This window comes from Physeter macrocephalus, chromosome 11 (assembly GCF_002837175.3).
Source record: "Physeter macrocephalus isolate SW-GA chromosome 11, ASM283717v5, whole genome shotgun sequence".
In the NCBI taxonomy this organism is placed as follows: Eukaryota; Metazoa; Chordata; class Mammalia; order Artiodactyla; family Physeteridae; genus Physeter; species Physeter macrocephalus.
The window spans coordinates 4,619,252-4,638,865 of NC_041224.1; the positions used below are offsets into that span (position 1 = coordinate 4,619,252).

Below are 19,614 nucleotides of genomic sequence, written 5' to 3' on the forward strand. Positions count from 1 at the left end.
TTTCTGTTAAAGAAGGCACATTTACTGTCTCTCTGCTTACCTAAACCAGTTTCTGAGTTTATTCCTGAAGGATGATACCATTCATTTCCTTCCTTTCTTTATTTTTTAAAGCTTTTTATGTAACTATAACATTTATAGGCAAAGGTGCATATTACAAGTGTTCTACTTGATGAATTTTCACAAAGTGAATGCACTCCATATTTTCTGTTTGGAAACTGGTAGAATTTGCCTCTTGCAAGTGTTTTGAAATTTCACAGTTTGATTTACCTTAATGGGGGGTCTGCTTTCAACTTCTGTGCCTAATGTTCATCCTTTTTTTGCTAATATTTCCATTATGGAAACTTAAGACCCTCGGGCCTGAGGAATACTGATAATTTCTTCCCTCCATGGTCTGTTCTTACTTTCTAGAAATAATCTTACTTTAAGCCTTCTTAACCAGTTCTCTAATGATCTTGTCTTTTCTCTCTCATTTTCAATTTTGTCCTTTTCTTCTACTTTTTGGGAGATTTCTTCAGCTGTGTCTTCCAGCTCTGCTGTTTTGTTACTCATTTCTACTCTCATATTTTTAACTTTGGAGAACTCTTTTGATTTTTGTTCCTTTGTTTTAGCATCCTATTTTCTGTCTTCTCTTTTTAAGAATTATAGTGTTTGAGAGTTTTTGTCTCCCTGTGTAGGCTCTGTTCCTACAGTTTTTTTATTTTGGTCTGTCTTTCATATTAGATGCTTTCTTTGAATGTCTGCTGATCCTGGACCGTCTGCTTGTATTTCAGGGTGGAACTCTAAAAGCTGATTGGAAACTCTGTGCATGTGGGTGTGGCTTGTTGACAGTAATATTTACTATGTGGCTGGATGGTTTCTTCGGGAAAAGTCTGACACCAGTATTTTGTCAGAGTCTCTAGGGTAAACTGTTCTACCTCGCATCCAGCATTTCAGAAGTTATATGGGAAAAGAAGGCTGGGATATCTGTAAACTTAATTTCCTTTTTTTTTTTTTTTTTTTTGGCCTAGTATACTATATTCGTCTACTAAGGCTGCTGTGAAAAAGTACCACAGACTTGGTGGCCTAACAACAGAAAGTTATTTTCTCACAGTCTGAAGGCTAAAAGTCTGAGACTAAGGTGCTGGCAGGGTTGACTTCTCCTGAGGCCCCTCCTTGGCTTACAGATGGCTGTGTTCACATGGTCTGCCATCTGCGTGTGTCTGTGTCCCTATTGCCTCTTCTTATAAGGACGTCAGTCACATCGGATTAGGGACCACCCTAATGACCTCATTTTAACTTACTTTTTAAAATACCCTGTCTCCAAATATAGTCACTTTCTGGGGTACTGGGGGTTATGACTTTAACATTGAAAATTGAGGGGGACACAGTTCAGCCTATAACATATACCTAATCTAGAGACCCTTTGTTTTGCCCTCTACGGAGAGAGCAAAATTCTGATTATTTTGCCAGAATAGGAGAGAATCAGTCATGTGGCCGTGTGAAGTAGGGCAGGACTTCAGAAAGCGGGAGAGGCGGCTTCTAGGCTTCTTAAGTGAACTTTCTTCCAGAAAGTGGTTTTAGCTCTGCCTTCACTCTGATTCTAGAGATACTTGGTCCTGCCAGTTTCTGAGCCTCAAAGGGATCTCATATTACAGATGGGTTGATTCTTGGCTTTTTGTTTGTCTAGCTTAGGATTTAGCTTTACGGAGTCTACTGAGTCAGTTACCGGTCGTCTCTTTGCATTGTCAGCTCCCAAACTTCTGTTGCTGTTTTATTTCTGTTCTTATTGTCCTTGCCGGCTACAGCCTATAATATATACCTAATCTAGAGACCCTTTGTTTTGCCCTCTACGGAGAGAGCAAAATTCTGATATTTTGCCAGAATAGGAGAGAATCAGTCATGTGGCCGTGTGAAGTAGGGCAGGACTTCAGAAAGCGGGAGAGGCGGCTTCTAGGCTTCTTAAGTGAACTTTCTTCCAGAAAGTGGTTTTAGCTCTGCCTTCACTCTGATTCTAGAGATACTTGGTCCTGCCAGTTTCTGAGCCTCAAAGGGATCTCATATTACAGATGGGTTGATTCTTGGCTTTTTGTTTGTCTAGCTTAGGATTTAGCTTTACAGAGTCTACTGAGTCAGTTACCGGTCGTCTCTTTGCATTGTCGGCTCCCAAACTTCTGTTGCTGTTTTATTTCTGTTCTTATTGTCCTTGCCGGCTAGGCCTTAAAAAAACAACCACACACACAGAAAAAAAGCCATCTTTGCTGTTATTTTAGGGAGGGGTTAGAAGAAACTAACCGCATGTATTCCGTTTAGCATCTTTAAATATTTAAAATTATAAAAATATATTTGTGGATAGTATTTTAATTTTCAGAAAAGTATCACGTAGCTGTATTTTGAGTACATACTGTGTGTAGAAGGCTAAGAGCACGTTACATAGTGCGAACTTGAATGTATTCTAAGGTTACCTTAAGTGAACAAACAGATGCAGATGAATTTGACCTTAAATGACTCTCCATGAATGAAAGAGGTGAATATCAAGCAGTGTTTTGAAAGTGGCTTTAAAAAAACCCCAAAAAACTATGAAGGGCTTTCCAGGTATCATTACTGGGTACTTATTGTGCCAGACCTTCTGCAGGTGGTAGAGAAAGAAAATGTAAGCCATATGTGGGAAAGTTCAAATAGAGTCATTTTCCCAGAGCAGGAGGTCTCAGTTGTGTGGTATAAGGTAGGGAGAGAGAACATAGAGGAATAACTGAGTGATATAGCAGATGAGAAGAGAATAGATAAAAGACAGTGAAAATGAAAAGAGATATTATTAAAGTGAAATCTGTTGCCCTGAAACTATCTGACTCTCTAGTGATTGGAAAATCATAGCAAACCAGGTAAAAGCTAAGTCCTAGAAATAAATGATACTGAGAATCCAGGCTGACCTCCATTTGGAAATAGAATGAACATTGCTCAAGTATTCTTTTCTATAATTTCCTGAGGCTTTCCATGAACTCTTTCATCCCTGCCATACATTTTGGCTTGAATCATGAACCCCCGTAGTTTGCTTGAGCTTTCTTGTCTGAAATTAGAGCCATGCATGTATTTTTCAGTGAATTAGATTTTCCACTTTGGAAAATGACTCAGAGTTTAGGGGATTTTTTAAAAAATTTGTTTGACAGAATTAGCATAGATAATTTCTTCTTCGTCCTTTCTCTTCCTTAAATCATGACAAAAGCTATAAGCTATTTTCCGCACTAGCAAAGCTGAATACTTACATGATCAGAGGATTATGATTAACTTGCTGTCAGTAGCTTCAAATGTTCAGTCTATCACGTGGCTCCTTGGTTTTCAAGGAGGTTTTCATGCTGGCTTCCTCTTACTGAAATTTCTTAGTTTAAAAATTTAAGTTTGAAAATAAGCATGTAAGTTGAAGACTTAGTGCACTACCTTCTCATGTCAAATCTAGAACTTACTTACACAAAAGATTCAAATATAGCAAAGAACATAATGAGAGAAGAGAAACTACTTCGTTTTTACCTTTGCTCCAGCTGTAATAGTTAGTAAATTAAATTATATGACTAGAACCAAACTACCATTCGTAACTTGGGCGCTTCCAATTATTTTCTTCTTCCCAAAGATGACTAGATGAAGATTATGAGTGAGTAGTTGTGTGTGTGTGTGTGTGTGTGTGTGTGTGTGTGTTATGACTAACAAACTTGTGTCTATTAAGAGTCAGAAACTAATAGATAATTGGATTGCTATTTTTGTATCCAACCTAAAGTTTATTTTAATTGTGATTGCCTTTAATACGGGAACTTAGATCACCAGACAAAGGCAGTTATACATATTTGCCAACAAACAGCTCAGTAAATGAATATAGGGATACAAAATTATAAACAAGATTTTAAAAAATTGTGTCATAATTGTGATATATCAGCAGCTGTTTATAAACCTCTAGGTTAAAAATATATAACTGTCTTTATAATTCAAGTTGAACTGTATGAAATCACTGATATTTATCTTTTAACCTAAAAAAACGGCAGTTTCTCATTATTTGAACTATACTTTCATCAGGGCTTCCTAACTGCTCCCACCACATGCGCGTGCGTGCCCACACACTGAAGTACTGTCTGTAGGTGTGGATGTGCTTGTCAGCGCTCTGTGAGCAGTCACTTACTGGAGGCTTTCTGTGGAGCCTGTGATTCTGCAGGCGAGCCGTTCGCCGCCACAGTGAGCCACAGCTCTTGTTGCAGGGGTAGAAAGAACCGCCCTCACCCCTCCCCTCCCCTTCCTTGCCTGCGCATCCGTGTTTCTTTGCTGCCTAAAACAAGCGTTCAGAATTACTGGAAAAGAAGAAAATATTGTGGAGAGCAGATAGAAACTTCATTGTGCTTTGTTCTCTTAAATTGTCTGCTCAGCCCAGCAGGTGTAAAGTTGTTGCTTGCACAGTAACTATAAGATGCTCTGGCATTTTGCTGTCTTCTTCTTATTTCTAGCGGAATGGCCTGAATAGGAAGAAACACAGAATAGATGGGGCAGGCTGTAAATGGGTAAGAAATTATTTACTCTATTAAAAGGCAGAATAGAAGAAGTTTAAAAACTTAGAATTCAAGCAGTTCAGGCACTTCAGTGTATAATGTTGGCTGAATTATTAGTTATGGAACTGAGGAAGAGTGATAAGCACAGAAATGTTCAAATCTAGTGACAACCTTGCTGTGATGTGGACCCCATTGTCTAAGGGCCCCATTGAATCTAGTCTTGGAGAAAGAGCTTCCTTTCTCCTAACTTAATGCTAATATTTAACTCTATAAAATCCTCACTTTGAAAGAAGGATTCAGCTCACATCAGTCTAGGTGAGGTAGTAAAAGACCTGAATACACTTTAGGTATATATATATATATTTTTTTTTAAATAATTTTTTATGTCTTTTTTAATAAATTTATTTAGTTTATTTATTTTTGGCTGCGTTGGGTCTTTGTTGCTGCTCGCAGGCTTTCTCTAGTTGCGGCGAGCGGGCGTCACTCTTCGTTGAGGTGCACAGGCTTCTCATTGCAGTGGCTTCTCTTGTTGCGGAGCACGGGCTCTAGGCGCGCGGGCTTCAGTAGTTGTGGCACGCGAGCTCAGTAGTTGTGGCTCGTGGCCTCTAGAGCGCAGGCTTAGTAGTTGTGGCACACGGGCTTAGTTGCTCCGTGGCATGTGGGATCTTCCCAGACCAGGGCTCAAACCCGTGTCCCCTGCATTGGCAGGCGGATTCTTAACCACTGCGCCGCCAGGGAGGCCCACTTTAGGTATTGTTTTTTTTTTTTTTTTTTTTTTTAATTTATTTATTTTTGGCTGTGTTGGGTCTTCATTTCTGTGCGAGGGGCTTTCTCTAGTTGCGGCGAGCGGGGGCCACTCTTCATCGCGGAGCGCGGGCCTCTCACTGTCGCGGCCTCTCCTGTTGCGGAGCGCAGGCTCCAGACGCGCAGGCTCAGTAGTTGTGGCTCACGGGCCCAGTTGCCCCGTGGCTTGTGGGATCTTCCCGGACCAGGGCTCGAACCCGTGTCACCTGCATTGGCAGGCGGATTCTTAACCACTGCGCCACCAGGGAAGCCCTTAGGTATATTTTTAACAGTAATAGTTAAAACAGAAAGGAATCTATGCTTTATTGTCAATTTACTAATACTGCTTCATTAGGTTTTACCCCAGTATATGGAAATATGTGTGCCTGTACACATTTATCATCCTAGTGTTTGAAGCTGTGTTATGAGCGTATTCTTATTCATATATTCAAGAGTGGTTTGGGTGAGGATAATAAAATTATACTACTAGAGGTTAAGTCGAAGTCTTACCAAAGTTAGTGAAAAGGCTGAATAATTTTTAAAAACAGCAAAATAAATGCAATTATATAATACTTTTAAAAAAGTATATAATAGGGCTTCCCTGGTGGCGCAGTGGTTGAGAATCCGCCTGCCGATGCAGGGGACACGGGTTCGTGCTCCAGTCCGGGAAGATCCCACATGCCGCGGAGCGGCTGGGCCCGTGAGCCATGGCCCGTGAGCCATGGCCGCTGAGCCTGTGCGTCTGGAGCCTGTGCTCCGCAACGGGAGAGGCCACAACAGTGAGAGGCCCGCGTACCGCAAAAAAAAAAAAAAAAAAAAAGTAAGTAAAAAAGTATATAATAACTAAAACTTTGTTGTTTCTTCAGCATAGGAAGGTATTCTAGTGACTTAATGGGTTTGAGTTATTTTATCCATAGTCAAAAATGTTAGCTATTTGTATAGTTCTTGAAAAGAGTTTGTTCTCAAGTGTCCTGCAGACCTCTGCTCTACCAACTGAGCTATTGAAGGCTCCGCTTGTTCTCAGGTGTTCTGAACAGCAACCTGCACTCAAGTTCATGGCTCACCAAGGTCACTGTCTGGGCAGAAACAGACAGCCAGTGAGGCTAAATCAGGCTGACCCCTGCTGTATGAACTGGGACAGATTCTGTAAAGGAAAAACCCAGATTTTTTCTTTCTTGTGTAGGAAGAAAACTCACTTCCTCCCTGCTGTCTTTCTCTCCTACGTGTCTCCTTTACTGTCCACACAGAACGCTTCGCTTCTGACACTTCTGGTCCCAAATACATGGAGATTTTTCTCCACAGCAAGTAGTTCTTTGCAGTACCAGCTGGTGTCTTACAAGTTAACTCAGTTCTGACACTGTCTACCTGGAGACACCATCGGATCGCACAGGTTAAGGGCTCAGTCCCACATGATCCCTCCCCCGTCCCCCAACACACACACACTTCAGACGCCAGTGGCAAGCCCAGGTTACCACCTGTCCTTCTGACCAACTGGCTATAGATGGGAGGTTCCAAAGACCCCTTCCCTGGGCTTGATGAATTTGCTAGAGTAGATCACATATGATATAGGATGCAGATGAATATCCAGACGGAAGAGATGCGGAGGGTGAGAGAAGGTCTGGGAGGGTCCTGAGCACAGGAACATCTGTCCGTGGGGAGTTGAGGTCTGTCACCCTCCCAGTGCTGATGTGTTTGCCCACCTGAAAGCCCTTTAAACCCCCTGCTATTGGGATTTTATGGAGGTTCCTCACGCAGGCTTGATCAGCTATTAACTTCATTTCCAGCCCCTCTCCCCTCTCCAGAGGGTGGGTGGGACGTGGGGCTGGAAATTCCACACTTCTATCATAGCTGAGTCTTTCTGGGGACCAGCACTCACCCAGGAGCCCACCCAGAGTCACCTCATGAGAACAAAAATGTTCCTGATTCTCTTATTACTTAGGAATTTACAAGGGTATTAGGAATGCCGTGTTAGAGATGAGGGTCAAAGACAAATACAGTGGTTCCCCCCTTATTTGTGGTGTTGCTTTCTGAGGTTTCACTTACCACAGTCAATCGTGGTCCAGAAATATTAAATGAAAAATTCCAGAAATAAACAATTCGTAAGTTTTAAATTGTGCACCGTTCTGAGTAGTGTGATGAAATCTCAAGGCGTCCGCTGGGGACGTGAATCATCCCTTTGTCCAGCGCATTGCACCCGTTAGTCACTTGGTAGCCGTCCGGGTTATCAGATCAGCTCTCGCGGGATCACAGTGCTTGTGTTCAGGTCACCCTTATTTTACTTAGTCATGGCCCCAAAGCGCAAGGGAAGTGATGCTGGCAATTCCAGTATGCCAAAGAGAAGCCATAAAGTGCTTCCTTTAAGTGAAAGGGTGAAAGTTCTTGTCTTAACAAGGAAAGGAAAAGAAAAATCAAATTATGAGGTCGCTAAGATCTACCATGAGAACAAATCCTCTCTGTGAAATTGTGAAGAAGAAAAAAGGAATCCGTGCTAGTTTTGCTGTTGTACTTTAAACTGCAAAAGTTACTGCCACGGTTCATGGTAAGTACTTAGTTAAGATGAAAACGGCATAAAGTTTGTGCAGTAAGATATTTTGAGGGAGACAGACCACATTCACATAACTTTTATTATGGTATATTGTTATAATTGTTCTATTTTGTTATCAGTTATTGTTGTTAATTTCTTACTGTGCCTAATTTATAAAGTACAACTGTATAATATGTACATATATATAGGAGAAAAACAGAAGTTTCAGGCATCCACTGGGGGCCTTGGGATGTATCCCCCATGGATAAGGGGGAGCTACTGTATAAAGAACAAGAGATGCTTCCAGTGTTCTTATCGCTTAGGATATTATGAGAGTTTTAGGAACTCTGTGCTAGGAACCGGGGGCAGAGGCCAATATATAGATTTTCTCTTATCTCACAGCCCAGCCCTTGGTCTCTGGCCGTGAACCATTTCTATCAAATGATACACAGCTAAGAAGAAACCGGCGCTTTACTAGAATCTCATTCAGTCATTAATAACTCTCCAGTCCATCACCACATCATATGAAAAATGTCTCCCAGAGCAAGGCCCCTCAAGTGTGCAGGCTTTCTATTCAACCTTAATAGGTTCCAGAAACCGGAGTGGTCTCAGCAACATACGGCCTCACCCTTTCAGGCTTCTGATAAAGTCGAGCTAAGAGAAAATATCATGTCTTGCTCTGAGCCTCTTCCAAGGTGTGAATGTAATATTGGATTTCCCTCCTTACATAACTCAGATTCTAAATGGAATGTCTGTTGAATTGAATGGCTGTAGGTTGTGGGTTTTTCTGCGTGGACATATCTAGGTATGTATATCAATATATTTTTAAGTATTGTAGATGTTAGTATTGATGTTTGGGGTTATTTATTTTCCATTGGAGCATTTTTTAAGTGTGTAGTTCCACTAACTGGTTGTCCCATGTTGGTTCAGGAAGATCTTAGAGGAAGACATGGGTAAAGGTAGATTGCAAATTAGGAGGTAAGTAAATCATACAGGTTTCCCCACTATCCAAAAGTAGAGCCTTCCTGTGGACTCTTTCGTAAGTGGAAATGGTGTAAAGGGAAGAGGCAGTTACCCTAGGACACATCTAGCTCACGGATGCACGAGGTAAACTGAGACGAAGTGCACATGCTCACAGGCACCGTTCAAAGTTCTGGCGGCTTAATTCTGAGAGGCTGAGTGTAGTTCCCGGGGAAGGCGCTTGGGGCGCTGCTCTCTCTGCTCGGGGTGCGCGCCGCCTCCGTAACAGCTCACTGCAAAACAAACGCCGAATGCTACTTTCCCTTTTCACCGTTTTTCATAAAAGTGAAAATCCTCTTTGGATTTCTTTCAGTTAGGAGAAATAGGTACTAATGTAGATTTTTCATAAAAGATAAGTGGCATAAAGGGAAATTTCGAACAGCGGGGGACACCTGTATTTAGGTCATTGAAAGTAGTAAATAAAGAGTGCTGAGAAACCCTGTGGTTGATCAGAACGGTAGGAATTGGGGATGTTGAAGAAGAGATGTGCCTGGGATGGATGGTGACTTGCTGAACTGGTTCCTTAATTTGGACATTAAATAGTTAGTAGTGAGTTGTAAGGGGTGGAGGGATAATCTGTAAACATTTATGCTTGAACTGATGTGGTCAAAATAAGGAGGAAGATGCTAAAGAACGATGTACTGTTCTAGAACGATGATTCTCAAATTTTTTGAACAAGGCCTGTGAGTTGGGGCGAGAAACTTTCATAGCTTGTTGCCCCATCCACATCTTCTCAAGTGACTCTGTGATCTTGGGCAAGCTGTTTAACTTCTGTAAGCCCCTGCTTCCAGCAGGGAAAATGAGAGTGGATAGGTGCTTTAAAAGTGTACTAGGGGGCTTCCCTGGTGGCGCAGTGGTTGGGAGTCCGCCTGCCGATGCAGGGGACGCGGGTTCGTGCCCCGGTCCGGGAGGATCCCACGTGCCGCGGAGCGGCTGGGCCCGTGAGCCGTGGCCGCTGAGCCTGCGCGTCCGGAGCCTGTGCTCCGCAGCGGGAAAGGCCACAACAGTGAGAGGCCCGCGTACCGCAAAAAAAAAAAAAAAAAAAAAAGTGTACTAGGGGGAATTCCAGTGGTTAGGACTCTGCACTTCCACTGCAGGGGGCACAGGTTCCATCCCTGGTGTGGGAACTCAGGTCCCGCATGCCGTGTAGCATGGCCCGAAAAACAGAAAGTGTACCAGGAGCAGGAAGGACAGGTTGAAGGCAGTATGGACTCCCAGTCCAGTGCTCTCTTTCATGTCTCTCTCCCACTGAACCTTGTCTTTATTTTAGCCTGTGAAAGTCTGCTCCTTAGAAGGAAAGCTATAGCTTCTTTTCAACAAGAAGAAAAAAGGATACCCAAATTATCATATTATCCTCAGCATTTCAGTGTTACGCTGAATGTCTCAACATTATGTGTATGTTATTAAAAGAAGTTAATGTGGGATTAACAGATACACACCACTGTATATAAAATAGGTAAACAACAAGGACCTCTACTACATAGCATAGGGAAATATATTCAATATCTTGTAATAACCTATAATGGAAAAGAACCTGAAAAAGAATGTGTGTTTTGTGTGCGTGTGTGTGTGTCTAAGTGAATCACTTTGCTGTACACCTGACACATTGAAGATCAACTATACTTCAATAAAAAAATAAAGATTAAAAAAAAAAGAAGTGAGGTTTCTGGGCAGACAGTTTTCTGTCTTATGTTTTTGTTTCACCATCTCATATTTATTTTCAGTTTCTCATTTTCTTGTATAATTATGCTTATAAAACCAAAAACCTGACCCTTCAATACAGGCATTTTCCAGACTGAGGTCGTCAGTGCATCGGCTTTATACTCCTTTTCCCCCATTTTTCAGGTCCATGCCTGTGACACTTCTCTCCTCAGTGCAACTGAAAGACGAAAACATTCTTAAATTTTCCGTAAGACATTTAGAACGTGCTCTTAGCACGTCCTTGTGAAATTATGGCAGTTTTATTATTTTATCGGTAAGATGTTGAAATTATCTCAGTGGTGTTAAATAGCAGGAATACTGTGTTAATTCTCTAACAAGGAAAGCCAGTCAATCACTGGAACCCAGAGTTTCCTTGTGTTTTAAGTGTAGTCAAAGAGGTGCATACTTGCTCTAGCAAACCCTTTCTGGTAAAGGCTAGAGGTGAAATTGTCAGGAGGGGCACCTGGCCTGGACTCCGTGCTTGGAGGCGAACACAAGGGCTCTCCTCCAGCCGCACGGCTCCCACAGGATGAGGAGTGGCCAGGTGAAGAATTCTCCACCTGGAGTTCAGGCGCTTTCCTTCACCACTGCCCTCCGGGTATCTGGAACCCCAGAATTCCCTGCCCAAATGGCCCCCAATCTGCTTCTATCCAAGAAGTGGCCAAGGCTGTTTATGGAGAGAGCAAGTAGATGAGCCTTAACATAGGGGCTGGTGCGCCCTCACCTGCCCAAGGCTCCACTCAGGGTCAGACAGTGGGGCTGAGAAGAGGGGGGATCAGGCCATAGGCAGTCAAGGGGATGCAGCTCCCATCCCTCCGCCACCTTCCTGCATGGAGCTCTGAGGAGTTCAAGAATCCTGAATTCGAACCTAGCCTTCTAGGACATTATGCAAGTATATTTCAAGGTACAGCATAGAACATATTTTATTTAGCAGTTATTTGTCTGATGTATAACTTCCACGTATTTAGACAGAGAGATGGGCGTCTCATATTGTATTACCACTCTGGGTCCCAGGAAGGTCTAGAGGAAGGGATAAGGAGATCGTTTGAACCTTCATTTCTTCTTGGGCGTGAGCCTAGGTCCTTTGATCCTTCGTCGGTCCAGTACTGGATTAGGCCTTCCGGGATAACTCTGGGGCGGTACCCTTAGCTGTAATCTGGTCTAAGCTTTGCCCTGGCAACGATGCACTCTTTTAAGTTTATGTGCATACCGAGCTACCATGGTGACAGATGGAAAGATTTAGTGGCCAGGGTCTTTGGGAGCAAAAGGGACAAGGGAAGAAAAGAATTGGATGAAACTGTGGCCAAAATGATGTCTTAGGATTCTATGTGAAATTTCGTTTTCCACTAACCGTTCATTATTCGATATAGGACCTTCACATCCTAAGGTCTGGAGTAAATCTTTCTGCACCTACTTAAATATTTTTAGGTTAAAAAAAAGAGCATGATTAGGATAATAAGATGCTTTATTAGGATTAATTCCTGACATCTCTGTAAATGCTGTTTTATAAAAGAGAGGAAATTATGAAGCAAAGTCTACTCTGGCATGCTGTTTACATCCGAAAGAAAATTTACAAGTGAAAATATTCATGCTTTCAGAACTTCTATAACAAGATCTTCCAATCCAAGTGGTATTATTTTGCTCTGTATACAAATAGTATTCCCTGAGCTTAGGGTATTAATTTCAGATATTTCCCATATTTATAGAAATACTTGATTCCTTTTGTTTATTTGTATTTTAGTACCACAAACTTGGCACCTTCAGTTTTTCACTTAATTTTCCAGATAATCAGAACTTACACCCTTAAACCTAAGTTTCTTTTTTGTTTTAATCATTTTTTGACCATTGAAATGTTCTATAATTCATATACATATGAATTTTCTTGGTGTATATATAATACACAGATACAGAGACACAAGAATGTATATTTTTCCTGCCTTTATCAAAGAAATATTTCTAAGTTATTGAATAGTGCTGGTATTGTTAAACCTTAAATATTTGAGTTTCAGGACTCTTCCATTCTGTAAGAAAAGAATTTAGAATGAGTTTGTTGATTATCAAATATTTTTCACACCTACAATTTAATTATATAGCTGTTATAGGCTTAAAGGATGGAATTATTTTTAAAAGTAAATTTAAGAAGAAATAAACTAGACTTTAATTTCTTAGGCTATAATGGTTTTAACATGCTATAACAACAGACATGAGGAAATAACACTCATTTTATAGAGCTTATTTTTCAAATTACAGAAGTACTTACAGGTTTTAGAAAATGGATATCGCAGGAAATAAAATGGAAAAAACTAACACTATAAGATTTTCAAAATACTGACGAATTTTTAAAATGTCGTAGGCCTGTTAGTGAAACTCAAGCTCACTAAAGAGCAAAAGCTGAGCCTGTGTTTTTGCGTGGTAGGTCTGAGAGTACTTCTTATTGAATTTATTCATCACTAAGAAAACGAATCACTTTCTAGGTTTGTACTACAGAAAGTGCCAGTTAATTTCCAAGGAAGATGTGACTCATGATATGAAGCTTTTCTGCTTGATGCTGCCACCAAGCACACGTCTTCAGGTGCCAACTGGGCAACATGTTTACTTCAAGCTCACTATTACAGGTAAGGCAAGCAGAGGCTTTGCGGAAACATTTTCTTCTTTTATAAGCAGTTCGGAATCAGTACTAATCTCTCGAGGAAGCGCCCATTTAGGTTATTAATAAAATGTTTCTGGGCAGCTAGACTTAGTGATAGCCAGATTCTAGGTTTGTGGATGCAGTGATCCTACGTGTGGGAACTATAGCTGTGCTGCATCACTGTATGAACAAAGAAATTGTCACTAGTCACAGAGGTAGTGCCACCAGCGTTGTAATTTATTACTAACAAAGCCTTAAAGGAAGGAGGTGAGGGAGCACACAGATGGTCTTCCGTGAAGACAACTGCCAGAAACGCACACACTAACGTCTCTTATTTAGCCACTTTCGGGTCTGTCATTTATGAAGTTGAATTTATAAAACGGAAAATGAGTGGATGATTATAAATGATTTCCTTGCATGTGCCACTAGCATGAGAAGCTCTGTAAACATACTCCTTACTTTTGTGTAAATTCTTCTTCTCTCATTTTCGTCCTGACATTACCTCATTTACTTGTTTTAAATGCCTCTCTTACCGACGTCTAACATCTTCTCGGTCTTTGAAACTGCAGAGGATAACCCTCCTAGCCTTTCCAGCAGTCAGCCTCACAGACTACCAGCCAGGGTTTGGTGAAGGTGGTTTACTACGGCGGCACTGTTCAGTTCTCCTCTCCATCGTCACGGGTGCCGAGTTATCGTTCAATCGCTGGTCTCTCCCCCAGTGTGGTTATTGTCCATGTATTATAATTCACACATAGATTAATTTTTGTATCTGTGATGGAACCATGTATACAATGTTGGTCTTTCAAACATGTGCTGACTCCTCTTTCTTTGGAATTTGGCTAGCTAAAATATGACTTCTCATTAATTTTACCCTGTTTTTTATTATTATATTCTTAGAAGTAGTTGGATTAACATTCTTTTCAGTTACCAAAGGAATATATAAAATATTACATTGTTAAAACAACTCAAAATATATAAAGTAAAAAGTGAAATTCTTCCCTTCCTGGAACCCAAATGACCCCACTGGCCATTGGTATCCATTGGTAAAAATTTGGTGTATGGGGGCTTCCCTGGAGGTCCAGCGGTTAAGACTGCGTGCTTCCACTTCAGGGGGCACGGGTTTGATCCCTGATCGGAGAACTAAGATCCCGCACGCCGTGTGGTGAGACCAAAAATAAATAAATAAAAAATAAAATAAAATAAAATATTTAAAAAATTTGGTGTATAATTAAAATTATTATGTAAGTACCTTCTTGCATCTCTGTGTAAACTTTTTTTTTTTTTTTTTTTTTTTTGGACCCTCAACCACCGTGCCACCAGGGAAGGCCTCTGTGTAAACTTTTAATGCCATTTTTGTTGTGGCCTGTTACGAAGCTTACATGCTGATGATGTAGATGGTTGTCTAAGTTTATTGACATAAAACCCCATCACCTTATGCCACGCTTAATAAAAACAGATTATTTATATTATGGGTAGATTACTGATTTGTTAAAATTATCTCAGCACACATAGGTTTAGGCTATATATACATGTACTACATATATATAGAACATAGAATTAAGTTCACATTAAGTGTACAGTTTTCAATATATACTGATAGCATCATAAAATTTGTATGCTTCATCTTCATTTAGATTTTTAGATTTGAATTTCGTTGTTGTGACTTTTTCCAGGTACTGAAATTGTGAAGCCATATACACCTGTATCTGATTCCTTATTCTCAGAGTTCAAGGAACCAGTTCTTCCCAACAACAAATACATCTACTTTTTGATCAAAATCTACCCTGCTGGACTCTTCACACCAGAGCTTGATCATCTTCAGATTGGTTAGTCTCTGTTTTTTTCACCTAGATTGTGTTCTGGATTGGATCACAAGTTACACTTTCTTTCAGTTATTTCCCTGTGGGGGTCTGTCAGATATCTTAAACTCATCATGTCTGCACCCAAAGTCGTGTTCTCTTAGTCCCACCAGCCTATCCTTTTGCTTCCATGACTCATCTGCTCATCCTCGGCCCAGTCTGGAGACTCGAGTCATCCCTGAGGCTTCCCATTTTCTCCCTCCCGAAGTATTGAGTCTCCCTCTCAGTGACTTTTTAATCTTTCTTTTCTATCCCCTCTGCCACCTTCTTAGATCAGGCCTTCATCGTTTCTCGCTTAATCTGTAATTGGTCTCTCTCAGTTGCCTCTAACTGGCATCTTTCTATTAATCTGCATTTTCCAGTTCTTTTTCCATACGGCCTTGATGATAGACTTAGTCATGTTGCTCTGCAGCTTTGGCGCCTTGGATGGGTCTCCATTACCTGAGCAGCACAGGTAGTTTGTACAGTGAGAGGCGAAGCTGGCAAACGCATGCAAGTCTTTGCAGGCCACGAAGACGACTTAATCAGTTAGTCCAGAAGTCTGTCATCCTCATTCTTAGGTGCTTGGGTCTTTTAGAGTGCCTCTCTCTACCTGTCAAGTACCTTTGTTAAAATATCACTTACTTTATGAAGCCTCCCTCCTCTTCTGAACCCCTCGGTAACTGACGCTTCGTTCATTGACCTAGGATAAGACTGAATAATATCCCTTCTGTACAGGACTTTGACTTTAAGGACAGATAGGTCTTATCTTTGTATTTTCCGTACCCAGCAGGGCAGTTAGCGCACAACAGGCTCTCAATAAAAGTACTTTGAAAGAATTAATAAAGGGACTATAATGAAATCTACTAATATTTAGAACCGCCCCCCCTTCCTGTTTCTACTCCTTTTTCTGTGTCTTCAACTTTTCACTGCCTCTTGCCTAACAATAAAAGAGCTCTTCCCCTTTTAAGGCAGTATTAGCAGTAATATCGAGTGAAGTAGATCACTAAAATTTGGAAATAGAGAAAACTTGTTGCTGTCTGAAAGTTAAGCTCAGCAGTCTACATATAATAGATGTGATGAGTCATCTTTGGTTACATAAATCAAAACATTGAACATAAATGTGAACCTAAAGAATTTTGAAATACCTACAGATCTAGTGAAGGTGATATCACCTTGTGAAGTACTGACAACATGATTGTAATATAGCAGGTGGAAACTTAACTGATGGTATTATAACCTATCCATAGAGATTGTGTAGCAGAGAGCAAGGTGGAGAGTCAGCATAGAGCATGGGAGAGGAAAGCCAAAATAGCAAGATCAGTGTTTTTTCAACTTCATCTAGGGGAACTAGTCATGGCACAGATACTGGTGCCACTTAGAGGGTTGTACACTGGCATGGCAGTGGTAACTCATGAAGTCTCATTATGGCCTATGTGAGCTACCCTATAAAATTATCCACTTCTTTGTTTCAATTCCATGTTCATCAAGTAACTTTTAAACGATTATTCTGCCCTTCCAAATGTTCCAAATGTTTGGTCTTCCAATACTGGGAATGAGATGCCCTGGTGTGGTCTTCCAATACTGGGCATGAGATGCCCTGGTGTGGTCTTCCAATACTGGGCATGAGATGCCCTGGATGGGGCATGTAACGCTCAGCTCACTTACATGCAGGTAGTCAGGCTGAAACTCCATTGCCATTCTGGCGTGTGTGCTTTAATCTCTTGTGAACTTGATTAGCATCAAGTCCTTGCCTGAGTCTAATCAATTTTATGACATTGGAAGGACTGGACTGTGCACGAAAGTTATCAAGTTAATATCATTCTGTGAGGCTGCTTTAGTAAACAACCAGCTGACTTCTTCCTGAGGATGTTCTGATCTTATGGTCCCTTTCAAACTATAGCAAAGAGCTTCTGTTACTTTCTAATGTTTAACTCATCAATTACTACCGCATTCTTACTATCCTGCCATGGACAAAAAAGGGAAAAATTATGAGCATCCAAACATTTAAAAATAAACCAGAGCATTTGAAATTGTTTTTAAAATATGGTTAGCTTTATTTTTTATTTTTAAAGTTACATTGAAAATTTCTGAAAATGTCCTAAAGACAGTTCTCTTACATGAGTGGTACATAGCGATTATATCAACTGCATAGCAGAAAAGGGTTTATTCAACAGTTTTGATTGAAAATTTGGAAGTGTAGCATGCCCCAAGTACGGTTTCTGATCTTGCTTTGTCTTTATGGGAATTAAATGCAGAACAGCTCTTGTTTTAATTGATAGGTATTTTCAGAGATTTGACGGAGGCAAAGTTAGCACATTTACTAACAACATAAGATAGTAGAATACATTTCCATTTCAGTTTTCTCTCCTGCTACGCTTATTACTGTGGTTAAGAATCAGTATGTAAGTAGTGAATGTGTATTTTCCGCCCTGTACTGTGCAAGACAGGTATACTCGGACTCTGCTTTTGAAGTGCCTAGTTTTAGTTTAGCAATCAAGCCTTTATTGATAATTTGTAGTTAAATATTTGGCAGTAGTTTGTATGTTAGAGACTCCAGTTGATTTGGGAAAATAATATTGGGAAACGAGTATAATGAAATCTCATTATTAATTTGATTATAATGATAATTTGAGTATAATGACATACATGGGAGCCTAATGAGTATTCTCAAAACCCCTTACATTCCTTAAAAACTGAGATGTAGTCTGATAATTATGCAACCTGTGTCTCCTCGTGTTCTTAATTCAGCTAGGTTAACGGTCTCAGTTTTTTTTTTTTCCTGATTTTATGTATATTTCATTGTTTAGGAGATTATGTTTCTGTAAGCAATCCCGAGGGCAATTTTAAAATATCCCAGTTCCAAGAATTGGAAGATCTCTTTTTATTGGCAGCAGGAACAGGCTTCACACCAATGGTTAAAGTACTGAGTTATGCTTTGACTAATATACCCAGTCTCAGGTATGTCATTTTGTCTTTAATTACTACCCCTTGTAAGACTGCTAGATTAGCAGAAGGTATTCTAAATCGGTTAAATACTTAGTGGACCTCAACAGACATGTTACCCCTCAGTCGTCGTTTCTCACTCTTCTTCCTCCACTCCAAGCTGTTTTATTTACTTGATTCCTTTATTTTTGATATTTTTGGTTACCTAATTGGCAGTAAAAAAACATTCATGCCAGTTCACTTTTAGACTTTCCATTCGTGCATATTTTTAATTCTATAATCGAAGTAGTACTTTTTTGAGTTGTTGTTGTTTTTTCTTTTAAGGAAAGTGAAGCTGATGTTCTTCAATAAAACAGAGGATGACATAATTTGGAGAAGCCAATTGGAGAAATTAGCATTTAAGGATAAAAGGTATAAAAGTGGTATTAGCTCTGTTTTTAAATATTCATACAGGTTTAGTCAGTTGATACCCTGCCTCCTTTGGTTGGAGTTTTTAACTGACCAGGAAACTCCTTCAAACAAAAATAATCACTAATTCTCTTTAAAAAACAAAAACAAAAAACTAAATGTGAGTAATGTTGAGTAATGTTAGTACACCTCCCCCAAAGAAATCGTTTGATAAGGTCAATGTGACGTCAAATATGTATCAATAAAATATGTACTGGGCTTTATGTTATGTTATGTTGTTTATACTGAGTTAGGTTTCATTGAAAATGATCCAGTGTAGCCAATTTGGTGATTCAAGATTTTCTTGTTATAATGGGGACAGATCAGATAAATCTGGTGAGATAGGTTAAGCAAAACTAAACATGTTTTTTTACTACAGGATTTCTTAGAGCCTTTACTATGCCAATGTCCATTGTGACTTTCCAGGAAGGGGATTCCTTCTGTATTGTTTAGCATTATTCTCTTCATTTTTGTTCGTTTACATTAACACGTGTTAAATATCACTACTGGTCCTCAGTACACACTTTGGGAAATGCTGGTATAGGTAATAGAAAAAAGTCTGAGTCAGGCTGAATTCAGTGGTGAAATGAGGCAGCAAGGACAGCAAGGTGGCAATTTGTTTCATTGAAAAAAGAGCCCTAGCACAGTCCAAGGAAGTGAGATAATTTAACCACGCATATGCCCCATCTCCCTTAAAGAGATATGAAAGCAGTTGGAAATTCAAAACAAAATTTTCAGAAGAAGAATGAATTGGACAAGCTGTCATATTTCTGAAGCATTTTTGTAATCATTAAAAACTATTTCTAAGAATTGCAGAACTTCATAAGTCATACAAAATATCTGACGTAAGTGTTTATGTTTTTGACAGTATGGTGGAGGTAAAGTTCTAGACATTTTAGAAGTTAAAGACCTCAGAAATTCAGCTGTCCCAGGGGCTCCAGGTTCTTCTGAATATTTTCTGAACATCCTCACTAAGGTGATGCCGTGGTTCCTTCCAGTCTTTTCCTCCCTGTTGTCTCCCATCCTCCCCCTCTTTCTCTTTCAGTAAATAATTGGCACAGATGAAGGACGACCTGAATTTAATCATCGAAGTGTTTTCTCTTCTTACATACTTAAAACATAAACCTAAGAATATGTACCATACTTAAGTAGTTGCATGGCAATTTAGAGCATAATTTAAAGAAATACAAATTCCTGGGTTTTCCAGTGTCTTTTTCACTAATT

The 19,614-nt window shown here is 40.1% G+C and overlaps 1 protein-coding gene across 1 annotated transcript in view; it reads left to right on the top strand.

Annotated features, from left to right (window-relative positions):
- The window catches only part of LOC102993801 (cytochrome b5 reductase 4), a 100,508-nt gene that overhangs the window by 67,970 nt on the left and 12,924 nt on the right, over window positions 1–19,614 (top strand). Inside the window, exons 13-16 of the mRNA XM_055087691.1 lie at window positions 13,005–13,145; window positions 14,833–14,985; window positions 17,808–17,958; window positions 18,268–18,354. Of these exons, the coding sequence (XP_054943666.1) occupies window positions 13,005–13,145; window positions 14,833–14,985; window positions 17,808–17,958; window positions 18,268–18,354 (532 nt within the window). The remainder of the gene's footprint in view (window positions 1–13,004; window positions 13,146–14,832; window positions 14,986–17,807; window positions 17,959–18,267; window positions 18,355–19,614) is intronic.